At 38.9% G+C, this 22,022-nt stretch overlaps 1 protein-coding gene across 7 annotated transcripts in view; it reads right to left on the bottom strand.

Annotated features, from left to right (window-relative positions):
* Window positions 1-4,116: 4,116 nt before the first annotated feature.
* LOC107670518 (rho GTPase-activating protein 44-like) overlaps window positions 4,117-22,022 on the bottom strand; it is a 69,478-nt gene continuing 51,572 nt past the window's right edge. Inside the window, exons 17-21 of one of the 7 annotated variants that reach the window (XM_016463156.1) lie at window positions 19,876-19,893; window positions 18,585-18,767; window positions 12,511-12,656; window positions 9,893-10,270; window positions 4,117-5,072 (exon numbers count right to left, since the gene is read on the bottom strand). In XM_016463156.1, coding sequence (XP_016318642.1) covers window positions 4,915-5,072; window positions 9,893-10,270; window positions 12,511-12,656; window positions 18,585-18,767; window positions 19,876-19,893 — 883 coding nt within the window. In that variant the 3' untranslated portion in view covers window positions 4,117-4,914. Of the gene's footprint in view, window positions 5,073-5,739; window positions 6,516-9,892; window positions 10,271-12,510; window positions 12,657-18,584; window positions 18,768-19,875; window positions 19,894-22,022 lie in introns of those variants that run through there. The other 6 variants (XM_016463157.1, XM_016463160.1, XM_016463161.1 and 3 more) reach the window with 6 other exon arrangements.

The following is a 22,022-nucleotide window of genomic DNA, read 5'->3' as shown; positions in this document are numbered from 1 at the left end:
TTTCAGGATGTAGACATTGTTATTGCAGCAGTTCGAGGTGAACAACACAAAAGAAAACAAAAGCACTTAGCCCAGAAGTATTACAAATGTAGAGTTTAATATATATCTATGTATTTCTGACATTCTGATAAGGACTGCGGCAAGCTTCACCGTACAGACTGTGTTCTTTCACTGATACGCTAAGCTGAGGAGGGTGATTTACAGGCAGATTTGTACATTAGTTCGGTAAGCGGGGGTGAAGAGGGCTGTACATTGTTGGACAATGTGCACTGATCAACTTATCACCTTTGAATCACCTGTTCACACATCCCTGGTTCATAGTTGACTCCGTTATCTGGTAATGTTTTAACAAACACACACGTGATTATCTAAAGGGAATAATTAAATGTATGCTCTGTCAACTTGCTGGCTTTCACAGGATGATGTAAATGAAGACCTAAATGACCAAAACAGATGATTGAAGTGTATTGAGAAAAAGATGAGAAATCCTCAGTCCAGTTTGTCGCTGTTATAACTGTTTAAAAACAGATTTGTGGCTTCTTTGTATCATCAGTTCTTTTTGAACATATCATTTCATGTTGAAAATGTCAAATAAATTAAGAAATAAATGTATCAGTACAAATTATATCTTTGTAATAGGTGCATTAGATGACTGTTTTACTTTACAAATCCTATTTTGAAAAGAGCATTTGTACTCTACTATAATTGTACTATGACTTTCTTGATTCAAGCAAGTAATAAGAGAAATTTTGAAATCATATCTGTTTGACTCATTAGTAGGCCTGAATGGAGTCTGTGCCCTTTACATGTTGGCTTAACATACATTTTGAGTTGTATGATAATGCTTACACAGTGTTCAATAATAATTTAACACAATTCCCATTTAAATTCTGTACTGATTTCCCACAATCAGTACATAAAATGCAATGAAAAGCATCACAACAACAGGTCCAAGTCAGGGCATCTCACTCCAAAATCGAAAGAAAAAAAAAAGTAATTAAAATTAAAATTTTTATGACTATCAAGATTTTTTTTTTGCATTTTGCATTTTGGCATTACATTAAAAATGTATGTTATATATAAAAAAAAAAAATCAGCATCAGTGAAGTACTACACATACGAGTACAAGCACGTCTTAAATATATTATTTTTCACATTACAGAAATTTTTGATTGTTTTAATGACATTTGGGAATGATATTGTGCTTAATCATCATCAAAATCATTTGATTTAATAATTTAAAATAATACAAGCTTCTTGATCTTTAATTAAAGTATAATTTCTTAATTGTTTCTTCTGATTTTGGGGTGACACATGACCTGTGCAGTTTCTGTGTGGGTCAAATCATCAGTTAAAATTATGTCTGTACAATTCATCAGGTTTAAAAAAATTCCATCATGGCTATTACATCCATTCAGTTTCGAACAATTTCTTGAACATTTAAATTACAGGATATAAATGCTAAACACCGTCACCTGTAAATTATGACATGAATCTGATAACCTTAATTTACAAATCACATTAAGATAACATATACCTGTGCCTTTTCACCTTGCAGAATTGAACCGGAATGAAAATGCATGTACATACTGTATAAAATCTTCATTAACAATAACATAAATATTCATTATGAGCGCTAACAGAGAGAGATGAGCAAAAGTGTCACGCTTATAAAGAAAATAATCCATGCGTCTATTGCAGCTGCTATAAGGTATCGAGGCCTTTACTCTAGTGCACTTCAAAGTAAAGGCGAAATCACATTCAGTCAGCACACTCGAACAGACACGACTGCCTCCTCACAGAACACCGCGGGAAACGGCACAGACAGAACCTCACGTACGCACGAAACTCGCCGTTAGCGTCAGGTTATAAATACTGAATGTGAGGGCACTTGCAATTATCATTGTGTAATCACTACAACTATAACTCAGTCACCAATAATCATTAGACTATATTTCATCAAGAACACACACTGAGGCATATCACAGGTTTCAGCAAAAAAAAAAAAAAAGTCCTTTTGTCCCTGACGTACACTAATGCTTATTCAAAGAGAGAAAATCAAGCCATGGCTATCCACCGTTGGAAGTAGAGTCCTTCGTATGAGAACGGAGGCAGTTCGTTGTGCCCATTCCTTCCACGGGACAGAAGTGAGCTAATGTTTATTTGACCTTAATAAAGTCCTGCGCTTTTTGTACAAGTTCAGACAAGAGAAATTGCAGCATCCAGTAGTCTCGTAGTGTTGTCTACCCATGAAACAAATGGCCAGACGTGTGCCATCTCAGTGTGGCATCAGATAATGTGTCTGGGGAAAAGCAATGAGACTTTTTAAAGGATCTTTAGGGCCTGATATCTTTGAGACGACATTTCGCAAGGATCCCTGCCAAGTTATAAAATCAGTATTTTTTTCATTGATTTCATATGCTATACAGTGGCCCTAAAAAGTATGTGGACACATGTTGATAGTTCATGTGATGAATGACATCAGTGAGGAAATAACCTCATACATCCACTAAAAATCACTGCCACAGCAGTTGACTAAAAGTAATTGAAAGGTAGATTAGTTAGTTCTGAGAGAAGATCTAATATCGTTATTTTGCAGATTCCACACATCACAACTTTTTGGGGCCATTGTATTTTCATTTATATAATCTACCAGTTTCTATACAATACCACGACTGAACCGATGTTGTACAATTAGTGTAATCTGTCGATGACTTCATATATTTTCTAATAATAATAATAAGTAGCTATACAGTTTGTGTTGTTGATTAAGGCTGTTATTGATGAGGTCGGTTTAGGGATAAAATCTCTCTTGGGAATAACTCAACCTAAACTTCTGCCAGGTCTGCATTCATATTTCTACATCTAGTTCATGGCTTACAAAAGTGCAAAAAACTCGCTTGCTATGTGAACCTGACAAAATAATACTTAGAACATTATTTCTATACAAGATAAATATGGCATGTCACATTTATGAATATATAATTCATATTTGCCTTTACGTTTGTCCTCTCGTTGACACTTATCTACACATCTTTATATACAGTATTGGTATATACAGAAGGGATAGTGTGGCACTGCGTTCGAAGCACTTTGGAGGGCATATGAGTGCAAAAAGACAACAGAGAATGCAAGGCAGTGCATCAGAACAGAACCAGTGGTTGATCTCAGTAGTGGCTGCCAAAAGTAATTTATGATGCATTTGCAGAAAAGTGTTTGCAGTGACCTCGATTTCCAGGGTTCCCACACCTTATGACCAATGCATTTCCATTAACGGTTTTCCAGGATAAGGATTTTGAAATATCATTTAATAGAGATCGCAAATTCTCACGAAGAAGAAACACTTCAGAACTGAAAAAATATACAGACTATAGAAAATTCCATGATTTGTTATAGAGGGATTTAAACATTTTCCATGACGCTATTAAAATTCCCTGATATTTGACTGTGAGAACCCTGGATTTCCTACCTTGCTTTCATGTACTGTACTATATAGTACTGGCTCTTTAAGAAAATACACTTTGGTACAGCAGTTGTCACTGTTTTTCTATTACTGTATTATGTGCGTTTCAGAAAGTTCTGATAATGTTCTGCCACAGATGAATGCACATATCAATCAAAACTCTCTTAACTATCTGCTAAGCCCCGCTCACTCAGACAAACTCAACTGTATCCCCCTTAGGAATGAATTGGACATTTCAGTTTACTGTTCTACATGTTCAGGACACATTATTCAATTCACCACATGCACTTCCCAACTTTGGAAAAGGAAAGGACGTGATGTGTGGACACGTATGGTGACCCATACTTGGAATTTGTGCTCTGCATTTCACCCATCCACGTTCACACACACAGCAGTGAGAAGTGAACAAACACACACACACACTGTGAACACACACCCGGAGCAGTGGGCAGCCATATTGCTGTGGCACCCGGGGAGCAGTTGGGGGTTCGGCGCCTTGCTCAATGGTCTCAACTCAGTCGTGGTATTGAGGGTGAAGAGAGTGCTGGTCATTCACTCCCCCCACCGACAATCCCTGCCGGACCTGAGACTCTAACCCGCGACCTTTGGGTTACAAGTCAGACTCTCTAACCATTAGGCCACATTTACATTTTATTGCTCTCCCTGGGACTCAAACCCATGACCTTTGCATTGCTAGCGCTGTGCTCTACTTTAATTTATTCTCAGATAGTTTTAAATGTAATTTTGCGAAATTATTTAAAAACACTAGAAATTCACATTAGAAATAAGCACTTGTCTGATAATATAACAGGCGGCAACAGGCCGGATTGGTCAGGAGCACTTTAAAGGCGGGACTTAGCGAAAGGTCAACTGGATTGGATTGCTAAAGCAGTGATTAGTGTAGGTTAGAGAGATTGAGAAAGAAAGAAAGAAGAAAGAAGCATTGCAAAATTAGTCATGCTATATGCCACCAAGTCATCTATAAAGAGCATGGCATGGACCCTGTAACAAACAAAAGACGGCCTACTCTCATACCATGAGGGTGCGTCTCAGTTCAAAGCCTCCAGCAAGACAAAGTGTATGAGGTTCCTTTAGAGTCAGCAGACGGCTCCCTATGTGCATTGTATTGTAATTGCAGCTCTAATAAGGCAGAAATAAAAACATCCCAATCAAACAAAACCAACAACATGACAACAAAAAAGAAACAGACAGAATCGTTCAGAGAGAAACAGGAATCGTAACACAAAACTCCAGGTTCCTCCGGTGCCAATTTGAACGAAATCCAATTATTTATTTTTTTTTGTGGCACCTGTTGTGTGGTTGGCATCTTATCGAGTCTCTCATGTAGTATCCGTGACTCTGGGTTTGGTCAAGGTGAGGTTCCAGTTGGGCCTCAGCAGGAGTGGATGGGTTCTATGTGAAGCTGGCATGCTGCTGGGTGGGCTCAGGGGTCATAGCGTGGTGCTTTGGCCCTCCTCCTCGGACACGGACTCCCCCTCTGGAGAGCTGACCGCAGCAAAGGAGCTCCGGCATGGGACCACCCTGAACTCGTCCAACAGGCTGTCCAGATTGACGTTGATGGAGGGAATTTCCAAACTGAAGAAATCTGCTACAGGATCATGGGAAATGAGAGCGATGGCCACGAAAGTGAAGCGACAAGACAAGTTTACAGTACAGAGAGAAATGATGGAAATGGCGATGATGAGGATATTGAAAACGACACAAGGAGAGAGAAAGCAAAAAGCAATTTCAGTTGCCAGACCACTGTTAGAGGCAAAGTCAGCGAAGGGTGTTGAATGTGTGTTGCAGCAGGAGAGGGGCACATCAGACTGTTTCCTGGCATTCTGCACAGGGATTCTGTTACACTGAGCTATTGGGGAGGAAATGAAGCCTGTCCTGCAAAATCTCTGCTATGCTCATATAAAATATAAAGTTCTATATAAAGCTTTTTGCAGTTTTTCATAAAGTAACAACAATAGAATCAACAGTTCACCACAATCAGCACTGGGGAATGTTACTTCAAAAAGTAATGCGTTACATGTACCATGCTCCTAAAAAAGTAGCTAATTCGATTACATTGCTACCTTTTATGGAAAGTAACGTGATACTATTGTATGGCGTCTAGTAGCCAAGGCTCTCGGCCTTCTAGAATGGCGGTTTCCTGCTTGGCTTGTAGATATTTTTAGGCAATTTTGCTGTGAAAAAGTATTTGTCCCCGACATGATTTGCCTTTTTTTTGCCTTTAAATTTGATTTAACATGTGTTACATGTTTGAAAAAGTACCGCAGAGTAAATGTAAAAAGTAACACATTACTTTACTTGATACTCGACAAGAAATACTTGGCACATAACATTACGTTACTTGTAACGCATGTTACTTGTAACATGTTACCCCCAACACTGACCACAATGAACAAAATACTCCACACATAGACAACAAGATGGGTGCAAATTGAAGATGTGGTAACATTAAGAACCTTGTCAGTGGACTATGTGGATTGGTGGACTGTATCTGATTGTGATGACCTCCCCTGTGTAAGAATGAGATGGACGCGGATGGACGACTGTGGGGGGCGGAGAGTTGTACTGTTGTCCTGAGATGGACTCGACTGAAAGAGAGTTTGGTTGGGGTTTACCTGGGCCCACCTTCGTGGTGGTGGGGATATTGGGAGGGGGAATGGATCACGATGTGAGGTCAGGGCCGGAGGCATTGAGATGAACTTCGTAAGCGACGACGTTGGCAAATGTGTGATGTTGCTCGGAAAAGAAAGGCCATAAGCCATGCATAGACCAGTCTCACACCATGCACAGACTACACTGACAGAATGAAGAAGCCAAGGACAGCCCCGCGACTGGGAGAGAATGACAGAGCCGGAGAAGGAAGTGTTACGGTATGAGACAGAGAGCATGGCTGCGGTAGAGGCCCCAGATTCAGCCACAGCACCAGGCCAGACGGTGTGAGATGAGGCTATGGCACGGTCACAGCAGGTTCTGGCTTACCCTAAATGTCCCCCTCACACTCAGCCCACACTCAGTCCCTGGCCTCACACAGCTGCAAGGTGCACAATGATGACAGGGGATAAAAGAGTCATACATCAATCAGTGCTCAGGAGAATGACTGACAGACACGCCTCACATGAGAGAACATACAATCAGTGCCATACAGTGGGCCACTAGAATGATACAAAGACCACAGAGCCTTACTTTAGAGAAACATTCTCACACTGAAGCTGAGAAGATAATAAGGCCTTATACTGAACTTTAAAGATGAAGTGTGTAATTCTTTGCATGTTAAAATGCTTCATTCTAGGTCAGTCTCATGTTGCCAGACCTTTGACTTGTGGCATAATGTCTGTTTGTAACACGACCAACCAAAGTTCATTTTGTTTATATTTTGTCGTTTGGGGCAACTTTATGAGAAAACTTGAAGAACAATGGTAAATGTGACTGCACCTTCAGTCCTGAAAGTTGAATGTGAAGTTAGCAAATCAAATTGGTTTTGATGATTTTCAGCAAGTGCTTGCTAGTTTTTTCAGTAACAAATTTGAATCCCTTACGAAATCTGTGTGGGAAAAGCTTTCACCCTCATGTGTGATTCCTGATGGCATGGATTCCTATAGAAACGACTGGATTTCTCCCAGCCAAAGTACACCTAAAAACATCCACACTTGTACTCCTGAAAGTTAAAAGCAAAGCTACCCAACAATTTGAAGTTTTTTCCGCGTAACCTGCGAAATCTATGTATGGATATCTCTCGCCTGGATTCCTATTGAAACGACTGGATTTTGCCCAGTGAAATTTCGCTGAACAATGGTAAATACAGACCTGCCAACCTGTACGCATTTTGCGTAGCGGGTACGCATTCTGACCTCAAAGTACGCTGGTATGATTTGTCACTCTAAACTAAGCACCTGCAAAAGAAGAGTTCGACCAATCATAGCACGGGGTTCAATCCCCAAATAGCAAATGTGGATGACTGACAAATTGAAAGAACGTCCTTTTGTGATCTGATGTAGCTTTTTATTACAAAATGAGGCATAACTATTCTAACTAAAAACGGCTATGTCGATTAGCAATGAATTATAAATGTACATAATTATTATAAAAATGCCCGAGAAGGCTTGAAGAACACAGATAAACTATATAATGTTGCAGTCGTGTGTTTATTGTCTTCAGGTTTCATCATTCAATGCGTTTCTATCTTTTTATTCAGCTAGAGATAGCTGGATGCTTTTATCCATATTATGGCCAGGCATACACTCTGTGATTTCAGTAAAGTTTTTGTTAAATACCAACTCTCACTGTACGAGTAAATTGCATGCGATGTCAAGCCAAAGCTCAGGATTTATGTGCTCACACTATACGGTCCGTTTGTCGAGATGCAACTTGACTGCTCACAATATACGTGTGAAATAAACACGTGGGACCCCCTGAACCCGGAACTGTGTAGCCTCCATCGCTTCTGTCCATATCACATGCCATGTTACCATGGTTTCATTTCTGTTCTCAAGCAGGTGCAGTGAGGGAAAAAGCACCAAAGTCCCTTTCAAGGAAAGTCTGTTCACTCGGCAGCCATATTTGCAACGCCTCCGGGCAGCTCATCCAAGACCAAGTCCTATCTAAATGAATGAAATCTCAAAAACTGCCCTATGAACTCAGAAATAAATGACATATCTCAAATCAGCAACAAAATCTGAAATTAACTGCCCCATGAATGTTGTTTCTTATGCTCAAATAGCGTTAAAAAAAGCTTATTTTCAGGCTAGACCAGCCAACGTGCTTATGACTGCGCATGTGCATTGACTGGTCTAGCTGCAGGTTTCTATGGAAACCAGAGCTTCTAATGGCTGCTGCAGTGACGCAATGACTCTTTCATTTAGAAGGCGGGAAATATTCCGCCATATTGCGTGTTGCAGTTTCTCCCATTCATAAGTATAGGAGTGAACCATCTTTGTATTTCTATAGTCTTTGAAAGCACTGAGTTTAGGGCAGTCGGTTCGTAGTTATGCTTCAGCTGTGCGATACCCTCACGAGGGGCGAATTCTGACATGAATTCTGGAGCGCCATGAGTTCTATTCTGTGACACGTATGTGGATTTTCTGCGTGAGGGCACCCTCTGGCATCCAGTATAAATTAAACAGACATTACATGTGTTTATAGCACTAAAAATGGCCAATCCATAAAAATAATACTTCTATTAAAATAAATTTGAAGTAGACATATGGTAATCCATGTTTTTCCACAGTGTACAGAATATGTACTGGAGATTTAATTAAATTGTACTGGAGTTTTTTTTTTTTTCTAAAGAGCATTTTAAAATAAAAAAATACTCTTGATGTGCCAAGCTGAAAACCGTGGTTAAAAAAACCGAGGTATGTATTGAACCGTGGGCTAACTGTATTGTTGCATCCCTACTTTTTACTCTGAAATACTGTATAACAGGAATAGCACAAAGATGTGTCTGACTGAGTACAGACCTTCTAACCTTTCGAAAATATTTAATATTAAATCTTGAATTTTGCACACTGTGCAATTACAATTTTGACATTAGCCATCAAGGAGCTTCAGGTAATATTGTAGCTATCTAAGAATATATGACACCCCTGACCCCCACATCACATTGATTGTAGTCAAAACATTTTTCCAAGGTTAGCAGGTCTGTAAATGTGACTGCACCTGCACCCCTAAAAGTTGAAAGTAAAGCTAATCAATCAAATTGGAGTTGATGATTTTCATCAAGTTCTCGGCTCTTTATGAAATCTGAATCCTTATAAAAAGACTGGATTTCGCCTGTGAAAATTCACTGAACCACAATAAATATGATCGCACCTTCAGTCCCTGAAAGTTCAATGTAAAGCTGACCAATCTAACAGTCAACGATTTTCAGCAAGTGCTTGCCAATTTTTACCCTTTTTTACAACCTAAAGAGTGTAAACTCAGTGGCACTTTTCAAACACTGCTTGCTTCGTTTGAGCGGTCCAACACGTCCAACAACTTCTGGCTCAAGTAATGGCATGAAACTGGTGCAAGACTACCTGTTTGTGGTGGAGCAGAAGAGTCGGTGGAAACTCTGTATGGAAAGTCATTATTTTTACAATTCAATTGGTCGTGCAAAAATTACACACTTCACTTTGTAGTAAGATATATACAGTATGTCCCTGTGCTTAAAATGAATTCCCTTTGTTTCCATTTGTTCTTAAAATCGTAGAGCTAAAATATAATCCTGGGGATTCAAAAATAATCATAGTATACATCTCAAAGGCAACTGAATCTATGGGCACTCCATATTTAAGACAAACAAATGTCTTCACATTTCATATGGGGATCTGGCTCCTTAAAGTCCACCGCCTGCGTAGGACGGAGAGACAGACAGTTTGAGAGAGGTACGCTGGACTCCCACTTGTGATGTTGCCACTGTGGCATGTTTACCTGTGGACATGCTCTCCCCGGGGGACAATCCGTCAAGTAGACCCTGCTCCAGGGGCTGGGGGGCTGTAGAGGGGACGGTGGGTGGCTGGGGAGGGGGTAGACTGGGTCTCTGCCTGGGCTTTGGGGTGGGTCGGGACTTTGTAAGCGTACCAGTCAGAGAGGGCGGCGAGGACAACGTATGGGGTCCCCCTAATGGGGTCTGGCCAGGGGAAGAGGTGGGCGCGTGTCCAGGGGGACAGCCCAAACTGTATGGGGAGGGGGTACTTGGGGGAGTGGGGGACAGGCTAACCGGAGACGGCTGACCTGTGGATTGGTCTGATATCCCCCCCGACTGGCCGTAGGGAACCTTGGGCGGCACAGGGGCCAGTTTCTTAGAGGCTGTAAGAAGAGAAAGATAAGACAAAATCAAAAATGCATGCAAGTAACCTTTACACTACGATCCTGTTTACACCTGGTATTAACATTAGTTTCGAGTGATCAGATCACAGATAGAAAGTGTTAAGGTGAAAATTGGGTGCAATGCATCTTGGGAATTTCTTTACATTTAATGACTTTAATTTAAACTAAAAATAAATGTTATAATATTTTCCTTACACCTTGAATGCATGGGAGTGTGCACATCTAAATCATTATTATTTTTATTTATTTGTTTTTAAATATACACTTCAAAAGAAATAAGTATTTTTTAATATTAAATGAATTGTTACATCATGTATATAATTAGGTTTTGGGGGAGACATTTTACAACCTGAACACTGGAAAAAAAAGATTTTCTTCAGTATGACTTTAGATATTAAGTATTGTTTACTGAAAAAATGTATCAACAATTGTTTTAATTGTATTGTATTAATTGAGCTTATGCTTAAAACAAGAAAAAATATCTGTCAGTGGGGTATGAACAATCATCTTGTTTTCTCTTTGAATTCAGTTTGTTTTTCTTAACCCTCTGACAGGTATTTATTTTTGTTTTACACATCAATTTACTTAATATTGATACACCTTTCAGAAAACAAGACTTGATATCTTAAATAATTGTCCTTAAATGTATACAGTAAATTAAACAGTTTTGTTAAAAATACTCTTTTTCCAAGAATTATAATTTTTTTTCAAACTACTAAGGTTTTCTTTCAAGAATTGCATTATTTTAATGAGGCATTTTTCTTCATTTTATCAAGACAATTATATCACCCTGACTTTGTTTATGGCCCCCAAAACACATCAAATGAAATTGAATTCAGAAATTAAAGTTCCCCTATTATGCCATTTCGAATATTGCCTTTCATGCAGTGTGTAATGTAGCTGTATGTGAATGTAAACAATCTGAAAAGTTGTAAAGCCACAAGTGCACGATAAATAAAGTTATTGTCTCCCAAAAGAAAAGGAGGGGAAAGGAGGGGTTTAGAAAGACTGAGTCTTAGAACTGCTTTGAATGAATCGTTTAAAGGGGTCATATGATGTTGCTAAAAAGAACATTATTTTGTGTATGTGGTGCAATGAAATGTGTTTATGTGGTTTAAGGTTCAAAAAACACATTATTTTCCACATACTGTACATTATTGTTTCTCCTCTATGCCCCGCCTTTCTGAAACGCGTCGATTTTTACAAAGCTCATCGGAAGGCCAAACAAAGTAGTTTCGCTTTCACAACGAAGCACACAGCGCAGCAGAGGCCGGGGGCTAGAGTGAGGAACAGCCGGAGGGCTAGAGTGAGCAGAGGTGGCTGGCTTGAGAACGGCACGGCCGGCGGATTCGACGAAGGAGGCTTGCGGCAACCACATGTCACGACCTCGGGCTGTACTCCGCTTCGTCCACGGTGAAAGCCGATCCAGCAATCCACAGCGCAAAATTGTTGTATTTCCTCAGCAACCAGCACGGATCAGCTCCAGGCATTACGAAGCAGATATCGTCCTCTTTTGGAAGGCCAAACAAAGTAGTTTCGCTTTCACAACGAAACACAGCGCCTTCACGACATGGCGGCCACAACAATACTACAGCGAGAATAAAAGTTACGCCTTCTTTCTTTGCGTGAACATTTGGGCGGCGTTATGCAAATCTTCCCAGATAGTGACGTAGGTATGTGGGGGCGTGTTAGAACGAGCCGTTTTAGGTAGGAGTGGCTGACTCTTAACTTTTATAAAGAATATCTCTTTGGATTTGAGACTTTAGTCTTCGCAACTTTACAGATCTTCTTTATGCACCAAGAGCTTGTAACACTCCAAAGAGAAAGGAAAAATTGAAATCGCATCATATGACCCCTTTAAAAATCATTGGAAAATGAGGTGATTTCAAATGCATATTTTGAGAAAACTAAAGCGAAAACAATCATTTTACTAACTAAAATAACCATCCCATTGTAAAATTTGTAAAAAGTCCACCTATATCCACATGCACAATGCTTCACAGTACAATACAAAGAATTACACAGCACATACTGATGTAGTAAGTGATGTGTCACAAAATCACCTTGACAGAATCAGAAACACGTGTTATAACCAGATGCATACTGATCTGATCACCCAAGGCAGACATTATACCAGATTTAAAGAGGATTTTATCTGTAGATTGAATAAAAAAAAATAAAAAAAAACAGAATTAAAGAGGAATCCCAGTGGGACGAACCTTTGTGTAAGGTGTGGGGGCTGTGCTCGGCAGAGTGAGGAGACTGGCTGTTGCTCTGCTGACCGCTGACAGGGGGCACTGTTGCTCCTGACACCTGCACAGACTTGTGGCCAATCACAGGAGAGAGCTCCTTGCTCTTCAGAGTGCTGGAGAGAGAGACAAACATGACTGCCTGCCATCAATCTGCACCCACCGTATCCTTAATGACTAATAACGTGCAAGGACCTCTCACCTCCCCCGTCAACTAAACTAAAAACAGCGACTTAAGTGCTAAGAAACGTCCTGCTGGTTTTGATTGTGTCTGAATGCACCATGACATAACATTATTGACTTAACTGACATGGGAATTGAACCCATGACCTTTGAGTTGCTGGTGTCATGCTTTACCAGATGAGCTACAAGAACGTAAACAGAACTGTGACAAAATCGATGCTATATTTTTGTTTTTGCTTAAACATCCACAACTAAAATCTGCTTGCATGTGGGTGTGAAGTGATTTTTTTCAAAGACATGTGAAGGTGGATTTACACAGAGTGTTTCTCATGCACGTCAGCAGGAGGGGGATTGAGTGTCCTTGCCCAGCAAACACACACACACACGCAGCATGTATCTTTAATATAACTGAGCATGTGGAGCTTGTTTTTCACTCTGACAGCTCTATTCAGGCGCCTCTCTGCTAAACTCTGGGGAAGATAAATCTATGTGCACACATGGACACATGAGTCCTCTACATCTATATCCGTGCAGACATGCAGAGAATGATTCTGCAATATCTGCATCTATGTGACCACGTTTGGAATGAATCCGTCACATCTATGACTCAATCTCTGCAGTTCCCTGCGACTTTTGAATGAAAGCTCATGAGGGTAGATGTGGAGGGGATCCCGTGCCATTGCAATAAACAGTCAACATCATTGGTAAAATGGCTAACACTGGCTCTACTGATGCTTAGCACTCCTAATAAAGATCTTAGATTGATCTCTATTGCACTGATGGTGTCTGCATGTGCAGCAAGCGATGGAAATTCATGTAATTCCACTGACATTCCTGCAACCTTTCAAACAACCCGGGAGACTGATGATCCAAAAAAAAGAGCATTCGTATACACAATTCCCACCTCAATTAAATGTATGGCCTACATTGCTGTGAAACATCTGATTTCTAATTTGATTTTGGTAATTGTTTCAGCCTTATGACCATTTACCAGTGCGTTTGGCTTTAGAGTTCTCAAATACAGATGGCTGTTAAGTAGGGAAGACTTTAATCTTGTTTAAACGATTATATTTTATGTGGCTCGAGATGTCTCTTGCTTTGTTCCAAAATCTAGTGAGCTGCCCTTGTTGTCAGCAGCTACCTACTAAGACAGCATTGTAACTGAAATGAACATTAGAAGTGACTGATCTGAAATCAAGCGTAAGTTTCTTGCCCAGAACGGAACCATACCGCCAATCCAAACTGCATGCTAATTGTCAATCATCTTTGACGATAGTGGTCCTGACAGAAATGCTATTCATGGGCACTAGCTCTGTAAACCAATTAAATTATAGTTTGTGGTTTTTAGTCCATGTCTATTAAGATGCGGTCACTATGGCTGTCAAAAAAAATTCGAATTTCGAATATTCGTCGAATTTAAAAAACAAATCCACATTCGAATGCAAAAACCTTGCATTCGAATTTTAGGTCTGCGTCAGCCGTCAGGCAGCCTTATCAGTGGCGCACGAGATGCGATGACGATGTATGTGTCATTGATTGCATTTTAATGCTTTTGTTAGCCTATCCAGTTGAACCCACTGGATGCGGTGCTGCTACGTTGTTCATTCAATATATTGCGGAAAACGAGAGCATTAGTGTGGAGAAGATGTTGTTTACGTCAAAACTGAAACCAAGCCGTTCACACAGAATGCATATTTATCTCATTTTCTAGAGGGTCATCTATCAGCGTTGAACTCGCGTCTCGCACAAGAGAGCGGCATGTTTAGAAAGCCATGTAAAATTAATTCAAGTTCAACTTTTAAAAAACATGTCTAAAGACGTTTTAGGTTTTTCCCCATCCCACTGTATCTCATGTTTTTAAATGAAGAAAGTAGGTAGGTATCTTTGTGATTGGTTTTCTGTCCTTTGTATTAAAATATACATACATGCATGGTGCTGTTTTTTTTTCTAATTGTTTAAGCAACTTTTTTAATTATATATCATTTATAAACATTATTTTAAACATCATGCACTTTTTTTCAAAGAAAGTCGTGTTATTTTATTATGCTTTGAAGAAACGTGCATAATATTTTGCTCGATGCGCCCTCTTGTGGCCTCAGGAGAGAAGCCAAAAGCTTTTTTCCCCCTAATTGAAATTGTCTTTTACATTTTTTTAATATTTAAGTAGAAAATTCGAATTTAGTTTTTCAGTCATTTTGACAGCCCTACTTTACATATGTTAGTGTACTCCTAAAAGTTAACAAACTTTAAGTAGATACACATTTAAAATTGTTTTGTCTATAGGGAAAACGAAGTAAGGGACTTAAAATATTGACCTGCACTATCCAAATGTTTGTCCAATTAATTGCTCTCTAGAACAAGAACATCTTTCCTTTTAAAACCATCTATTTCTGGCTAGCCACAGGGAGTAGCTTATCATGGTTCCCAGCTAAAGCCTAACGTATAATTATGATGCAAATGCTTAGCGTATGCGTAAAGCCAAACACATAGCCTTAGTATACTAAACTTCATTTGATAGCGTGCACATGCGCACTAGAAAAACTGAAGTCTACATTGGGCTTAAGATGAAGATAGACAAGCTAAAGCCTTTTGGCTATTCATAACAAGCCCTTCGATATGTCCCATCCTAACCTAACTTTCTTTCTTTTTCTGCAATAATCCAAAGCCAACAGAAAAACCCTATTGGGGTTTTGGTGAGGTTAACCAGGATGACGCGAACCCACAAGTTGGCCCAAAAATACTAGTGATTAGACAAAAATACTAATCACTTCAGTACTCTATAGTGTCAAACATTTACAGAATATATGCATTTTACTTAGATGACTTAGACTTTCTAAGAACCGAGGAAATGTAAGTGACAATCAGATTATATCATTGCAATTGATTTTGGGAAGTCCTTAAATTTCTATTTTCCAAAGCTATCACATAAGGCCAGAATAAATCTGTTTCCTATTGTTTGGAGGAGTCTTTGTGTTGGAAGAGCGCCTATGATGCCTAAAATAGACGCCTAGGTGGGCAGCTCATTAGGTTTTGGAACAGAGCTGGTGTTAATGTTCATGCACATCAAGTATGACTATCCCAGTGAGCAAACACAACTCATGACTCAATGTCACAATCAATACATTCATAAGCATAATACATTCATGTCATCATATGCAGCTCCATCAATGTATTTATTTCTACCAGGGTTATTATAGTTATAAACTAAAACTGGAACTAAAACCATTAAAAATGTTAGTTGAAATAAAATAAATGTTAACTGAAATTCAATACAATTTCAGCTAGCTGCCAAGGCAATGTTTTAATTTAGTTTAACTTGATGTACTAAAACAGCTAAAACTGAAATAAAAATAAATAGACAAATTAAAATAACTACTAAAAACAAAACAAAATTACTCAAATTTGAGCTAAAATTAAAATAAAAACAGAAAATATGAAATGATTCAAAATATTAAAACTATAAACCTCTCTCAATGACAGCACTGATTTCTACTTGAAGCATCCACTTTCACTAAACGCCAGTAACATCCTCAGTTGCTAGGCAACCTCAGGCTTTCCCAGACAATGAGAATGTTACGGAATCTGCGTGATGGGACTGAAAAAGCAATAACATTACAAAGCAAGTTCCAAAAACAAGATGGAAAAGTGAGAGCCAGTATGGAGTGATCTGAGGTGAGCGCTCAGACAGTGTGGGGAGCCCTGATGGCCGTCACAATGTGTTTTGCGAAGGCGGGGTGGCCGCAGGCAGGTGGTATTTACCTAGTCAGCCTGGGGGGTCCTCTCTCGCGGGCACATGGACAGGCAGCCCACGGTGGGGGTGCGGAGGAGGGGAGGCTAGGGGACACGCATGACAGCGCAACAGGAAAGTGGATGTTTAGCTCCAGCTGTGGCTCGCTAGCATTATACAATATTGATAATACTCTCAGGATCCTTTGGTCTGCATGTTTGTCTCAAGCTGGTATGAGCATTTAGCCAGTTTAGCGTGCGGCAATGAGCAACAGGTCTAGCAAACAGCAAGCTTAGCAACGAAAAAGAGGCACCATCCGACTCCACTGGCAGGAAAAGCACAGCAATGCATTAAAATTAAAAAAGAAAACAGAAAATTACACTGAAAATGACCTTGTGTCTGCGCACTGCACCGAGGAAAGAAAAAATCTCTTTGAACAACCAAACATCAGAGAGAGTTTGGTGAATATACTGTACAAGAGCTAAGCACTGAAACCAAGGTCTCTATGGACAGGCAGCCCACGGTGGGGGTGCGGAGGAGGGGAGGCTAGGGGGGTTTCCGAGGGACATGTCATGGCGGGTCAGCACGAGAGGGGTTTTAATGTAGAGGGGCGAGGCATTGGCGTCAGGCGGAGCAGCATGCGGCGCGTCACACAGGGGCCCGTGTTTGAGAAAGTGCAGGCAGCTAGGCTTGGGGTTGGAGTTGATATCGAGTGAGGAGGAGGAGGAAGAGGAAGAAGAGGATGGCACTGAAACCAAGGTCTCTAAATATGGTGAAAACCCAGAGCAGTTAAACACAGACACAAAAACCCTTTCATTGCCTGAAAGAGTGTCAGAGGGTGGGAGGTAAGCCAGTCAAATCATCAGCCATTGCAAACCCTAAATACAATGACTGAACCATGGCATGACCTTGGCTTCATTAATGTATGATTTGCATATGGGCTTATGGGTTGATTATTAGTGAAATTGAATGAATGGAAAGCCACAGCAAGACCAATCCTACCAAACTGTGATGGTTTAACCACACTAAATGATCATATAGGCCTGTACACACTGCAAAAGCATCAACAATGGCATTCAAATCTGGTAGTGAATCCTCTAAGTTATCGTTCTGGGTGTGAACAGAGTACAGGAGTCACTCCTGAAATTGCAAATTAGAAACATGCCAAAGAAACAATATAAGCGTCATCTATTTTAAGATAATAATAAAGTGTAAATGTAATAAATAATAAATAAAATGTAATATATTCATTTGATGCAAAGCTGGATTTTCAGCAGCTGTCTGACAGTAATCAGTGATGAGTACTACTGTAATATTAACCCTGCCTGGCTTACGTTTGAAAATGATTAACAGTTGAAAACATTTGTTAGAAAAAGTAATCAAATGTAATTAGTTGCATTACTTTAAAAAGTAATTGAAATAGTTAAACTACTTAATAATGTAACTTGTAATCTGTAGCCTATTACATTTCCCAAGTAACCTTCCCATCTTTGCTAATATGCTGATTTCCTGCTCATTTCTTATAACCATCAATATTGAAACAGCTGTGCTGCTTAATATTTTTGTGGAAACTATGATACAAAAATTAAAAAGTCTTACTGACCCCAAACATTCGATCATTCGTGTCCCTCTTCCCCTGAGATCTTCTTGCCTCGCATCAGGAGAAGAGAGACTCGCATGGGCTTTTAATTACATTGCAAGAACTAGCTGTTGAGTTTGGATTTGTTTAATGTAAATGCAGTTCATTTTTGTTGCAGAATGCGGATGTCACACAACTGAAGTCTGTGTGTACAAAACAGGATGAAGAACTCAAAAGAGGCAACTGTATTTATCTGCAGTGTGTACACGGCCATACTGACTGCACTACTGTACGTAAAAATAAAAATAAAACACTTCTAATTATAGATAAAGACTTTTATAGGTAAAGAACAAGGTAAGCATAGAAGAGCAGAGGAAATTATGTCATTAATACACAAATGCAGGGAAAGCAAAAGAGGTAATTGCTGAATGGAAAACAATGAGGTCACAAGTTAGTTAATGCAACCAGTTCTGCTGTGGAATACGCATACAGTACATTGAAATGACAGTGGAAAACAGGTAGAGGATGATGGGAATCATGTGTTGTTGTTTTTACCTGCCCCTGTCTCCAGGAGGGGGAGTGGGGATTGGAGATGTGGCCAGCTCACCGGGCTGCTCAGTGATCAGGGTGTCCGCAGGAGAGCCGGGCACTTGTGGAGGCGTGGATGAAGCTTTGCGGGCCAGTGTAGAGGAACTTTTGCCCTTCACCCACGACGTGTCCATGACTCTGACACCCACACTGCCCACATAAAGACCCACAAACCATCAATCACAACCACTACAGAAAACACAACATCTAGATTTTGTGACTTTACAGGAATGTTAACCCTCTGATGCATGATGCCAACTTGCCACCTTGGGTGATTATCCTTGACCATTACCCATCATTTTATATGACTGCTCTCTACATGTCACGTACTTTTTATTTATGATGTAATATTACAATTTCAAAAAGGCTGACAAAAGTGGTGAAGGTCATTTGAAAGAGAGGCCAAATGTGTAACTCTCTAAATTATGATTATATTATAAAAAGATTGTTTTGTTTTTTCCTTTTAAAAAGAAAATGTTTTTGTCATTTAATAATTCATGGGTCAGAGGGTTAAACAAACTTTATAGTAACTTGCATCATTACAATCAATTGTGATTGTAACAAGATATAATTAGACAATAGAATATGATTTGGATTCAAATTTTGATTAATACACATTACTGTTCAAAAGTTTAGTGTTGGTATTTTTTTTTTATGTTTATGAAAGAAGTCTTTTATGCTCACCAAGACTGCATTATTTGATCAAAAATAAAGTAGAAACAGTAACATTGTGAAATATTATTACAATTTAAAATAATTGTTTTCAATTTTATTGTTTCCAAATGTGATTTATTCCTGTGATGCAAAGCTGAATTTTCAGCATCATTACTCCAGTCTTCAGTGTCACATAATCCTTCACAAATCATTCTAATATGCTGATTTGCTGCTCAGAAAAACAGTCATGCTGCTTAATATTTTTGACATATTATTTTTGTAATAATATTAAAATATATAATATTTTTGTAATATTAAAATAGAAATCTTTTGTAACATTATAAATGTTTTTTTACGGTCATTTTTGATTTATTTAATGCATCCTTGCTTAATAAATATATACTTTCTTCTTCTTCTTCTTCTTCAATAAATAAATAAATAAACAAACCTGACCACAAACTTTTGAATGGTAGAGTTTTTATATTTAAACATACATGCATGACTGTCCTGTTAAACAATACAGAAATGTAATGATTGTTCATTCATTTATTAAAAAGTGTTACCAAAAACAAAGTCAAGGTATAACAGAAAAGGTGGACAGTACCTTTGAATTTTCCTAATGCTGCGTTAAGTGTGGATAAAATAACGAGTGTAGAGGAAACACAGTGAGTTTACATTTAACAGTAATGTAAATTGCAATGTAGAGTAAGCAAAAGTAAATGACATGAGGACAGCTAAATGAGAACTGTGTAGCATGCAGTGGGGGACATATGTAGTTTGACAGGGGATCAGGGCGGTCCAGAGGTGAGAACATAGCCTAAATGAGCAACTGGCACTCTTGCCTGCTGCGACACCATTATGCCTCATTTACTCTAATTGCTTTTACCCCGAGAGCTGTGGACATAAACAATTAGACACTTAGCCTCCCCTTTAACAGTGGATCAGAGTCTCTAATTGTTATGTAATCTATAAAACTTGTCTGTGTGTTTGAAAAGACAGCAGACATCAGGGGCATTTTAACATGAGGAAATGTGAGGGAAACGGCTAGATGTCATGGAAATACTCATATACAATTAAATATGAAATTAAAAGCTAAAGTGTCAAAAAAATAAATAAAGCCAGTAACTGCAGAAATGTTGTCATAAGCTTGTTTAAATGCCTGTAATACTGTTGCAACAACATGAATATAAAAAATTCATAGTTTTGTAAAAGATGCACATTTCAGATACCCCACCCCCCGAATTATGAATTTGAATGTTTGTTTTTTTCACGACAACATAAAAAAAAAGGTAACTGCATTTCAGACTTTTTTTCTCTGAATTCTGAGTTTATATCTCGTAATTCTAAATTTAAATCTCACCATTCTCAAGTTATGTCACAATTCTGACTTTTTTCTCTGAATTTTGACTTAAAATCTCACAGTTCTAGAGTTTAAATCTTGCAGTTCTGACTTTTTTCCTCAGAATTCTTTACATCTCACAATTGTTTTTTTTTCTGACAGATTTAAAAATAAAAAAGGTAATTGTGACTTTTTATGTCATCAACTTTCTTGAGTTTATATCTCACAATTCTGACTTTATATTTCACAATTCTAAAAACAAAACACAGAATTGTGAGACATAAACTTAGAACTGCAAGAAAAAATAGCCTGAATTGTGAGATGAAAAAAAAAATTGCATTTACATTTTTTTTTTTATCCTGTGGCAGAAACAAGCTTCCATCATTTTCTGACTTTATGACTTTTCTCTGCAAGGCAGCCAAGCAAAATAAACTTCCTAAAAAGTGTACACTGAAAAAAAATGGTAACACTTAAGTGTTTTTTTTTTTTTATCTAAAAAGTAAAAAATATTACTTAATATCACTGATATTACTTAATATCACTAAATAAACGAATACATAAGATTTTAGCAGTTAAATTAGGTAGAAATATAGGTAAAAAAAAATGTACAGTGTAGGGGGAGTGAAATTAACAACATCTAAAGGTAGTGTGGTCATGCTCCCCCCAGTTATAATGGCTGCCATTCTTCTTCCATAAATCATTTCATTAAAGCACTTGCAAAAATGATTCCACACAGCCCTGCATTTAATATGTGGTAATTTGGCAGCAATGTTTGCCAAATATTTGCCAGAATGCAATATTGGTCATAAGCCAGTCTGGAGTAGGACTCTGTCTAACAGAATTTTGGATCTCCTCCTCTGTATGCGGTATTTTTCCACCTGCTGGAGCATTGCAGGTGGCATGAGTCAGAGCCTGGCACATCTGCCTCGTGTCTCTGTCGATAGTGGCAGAAATACAGCCCCTTCAGAGAATGATAAGCGAGCCGTGGCCCTCCTTCAACACTCCATCCACGTTACCATAGAGACCGTGGAAGCCCATCAGCCCAAGATCAGCTCTATTCAAATGAGGGCAGGTTGTGGGAGTCACTGAGATTGTCCCGGAGCTCAACTCCAATTGAGAACAAATGACACTGAAAGTTTACTGGATAACGAAGTGACTGACGTCCCAGTCTAAGTGAATTAGTCGCTGAACACATTAGCTATCTGCCGCTGTCTCCTCTGCCACTGCTAATTGGTTTAAGCGGCACTATCGAACCCTGTCAGTAATAGGCAGTTACCGCAATGATGTTTAATTTAAAAGGATAATTCACAGGAAAAAGAAAATTCTGTTGTCATTTTCTCATGGTGATCAAACCGCATGTGACTTTCTTTTTTCCATGGAACATTAAAGGTTAATATCCTGGCCACTGTTAT

This window comes from Sinocyclocheilus anshuiensis, unplaced genomic scaffold (assembly GCF_001515605.1).
Source record: "Sinocyclocheilus anshuiensis isolate Anshui unplaced genomic scaffold, SAMN03320099.WGS_v1.1 scaffold476, whole genome shotgun sequence".
Classification (NCBI taxonomy): domain Eukaryota; kingdom Metazoa; phylum Chordata; class Actinopteri; order Cypriniformes; family Cyprinidae; genus Sinocyclocheilus; species Sinocyclocheilus anshuiensis.
This window is presented reverse-complemented; position numbering and strand designations above follow the sequence as displayed.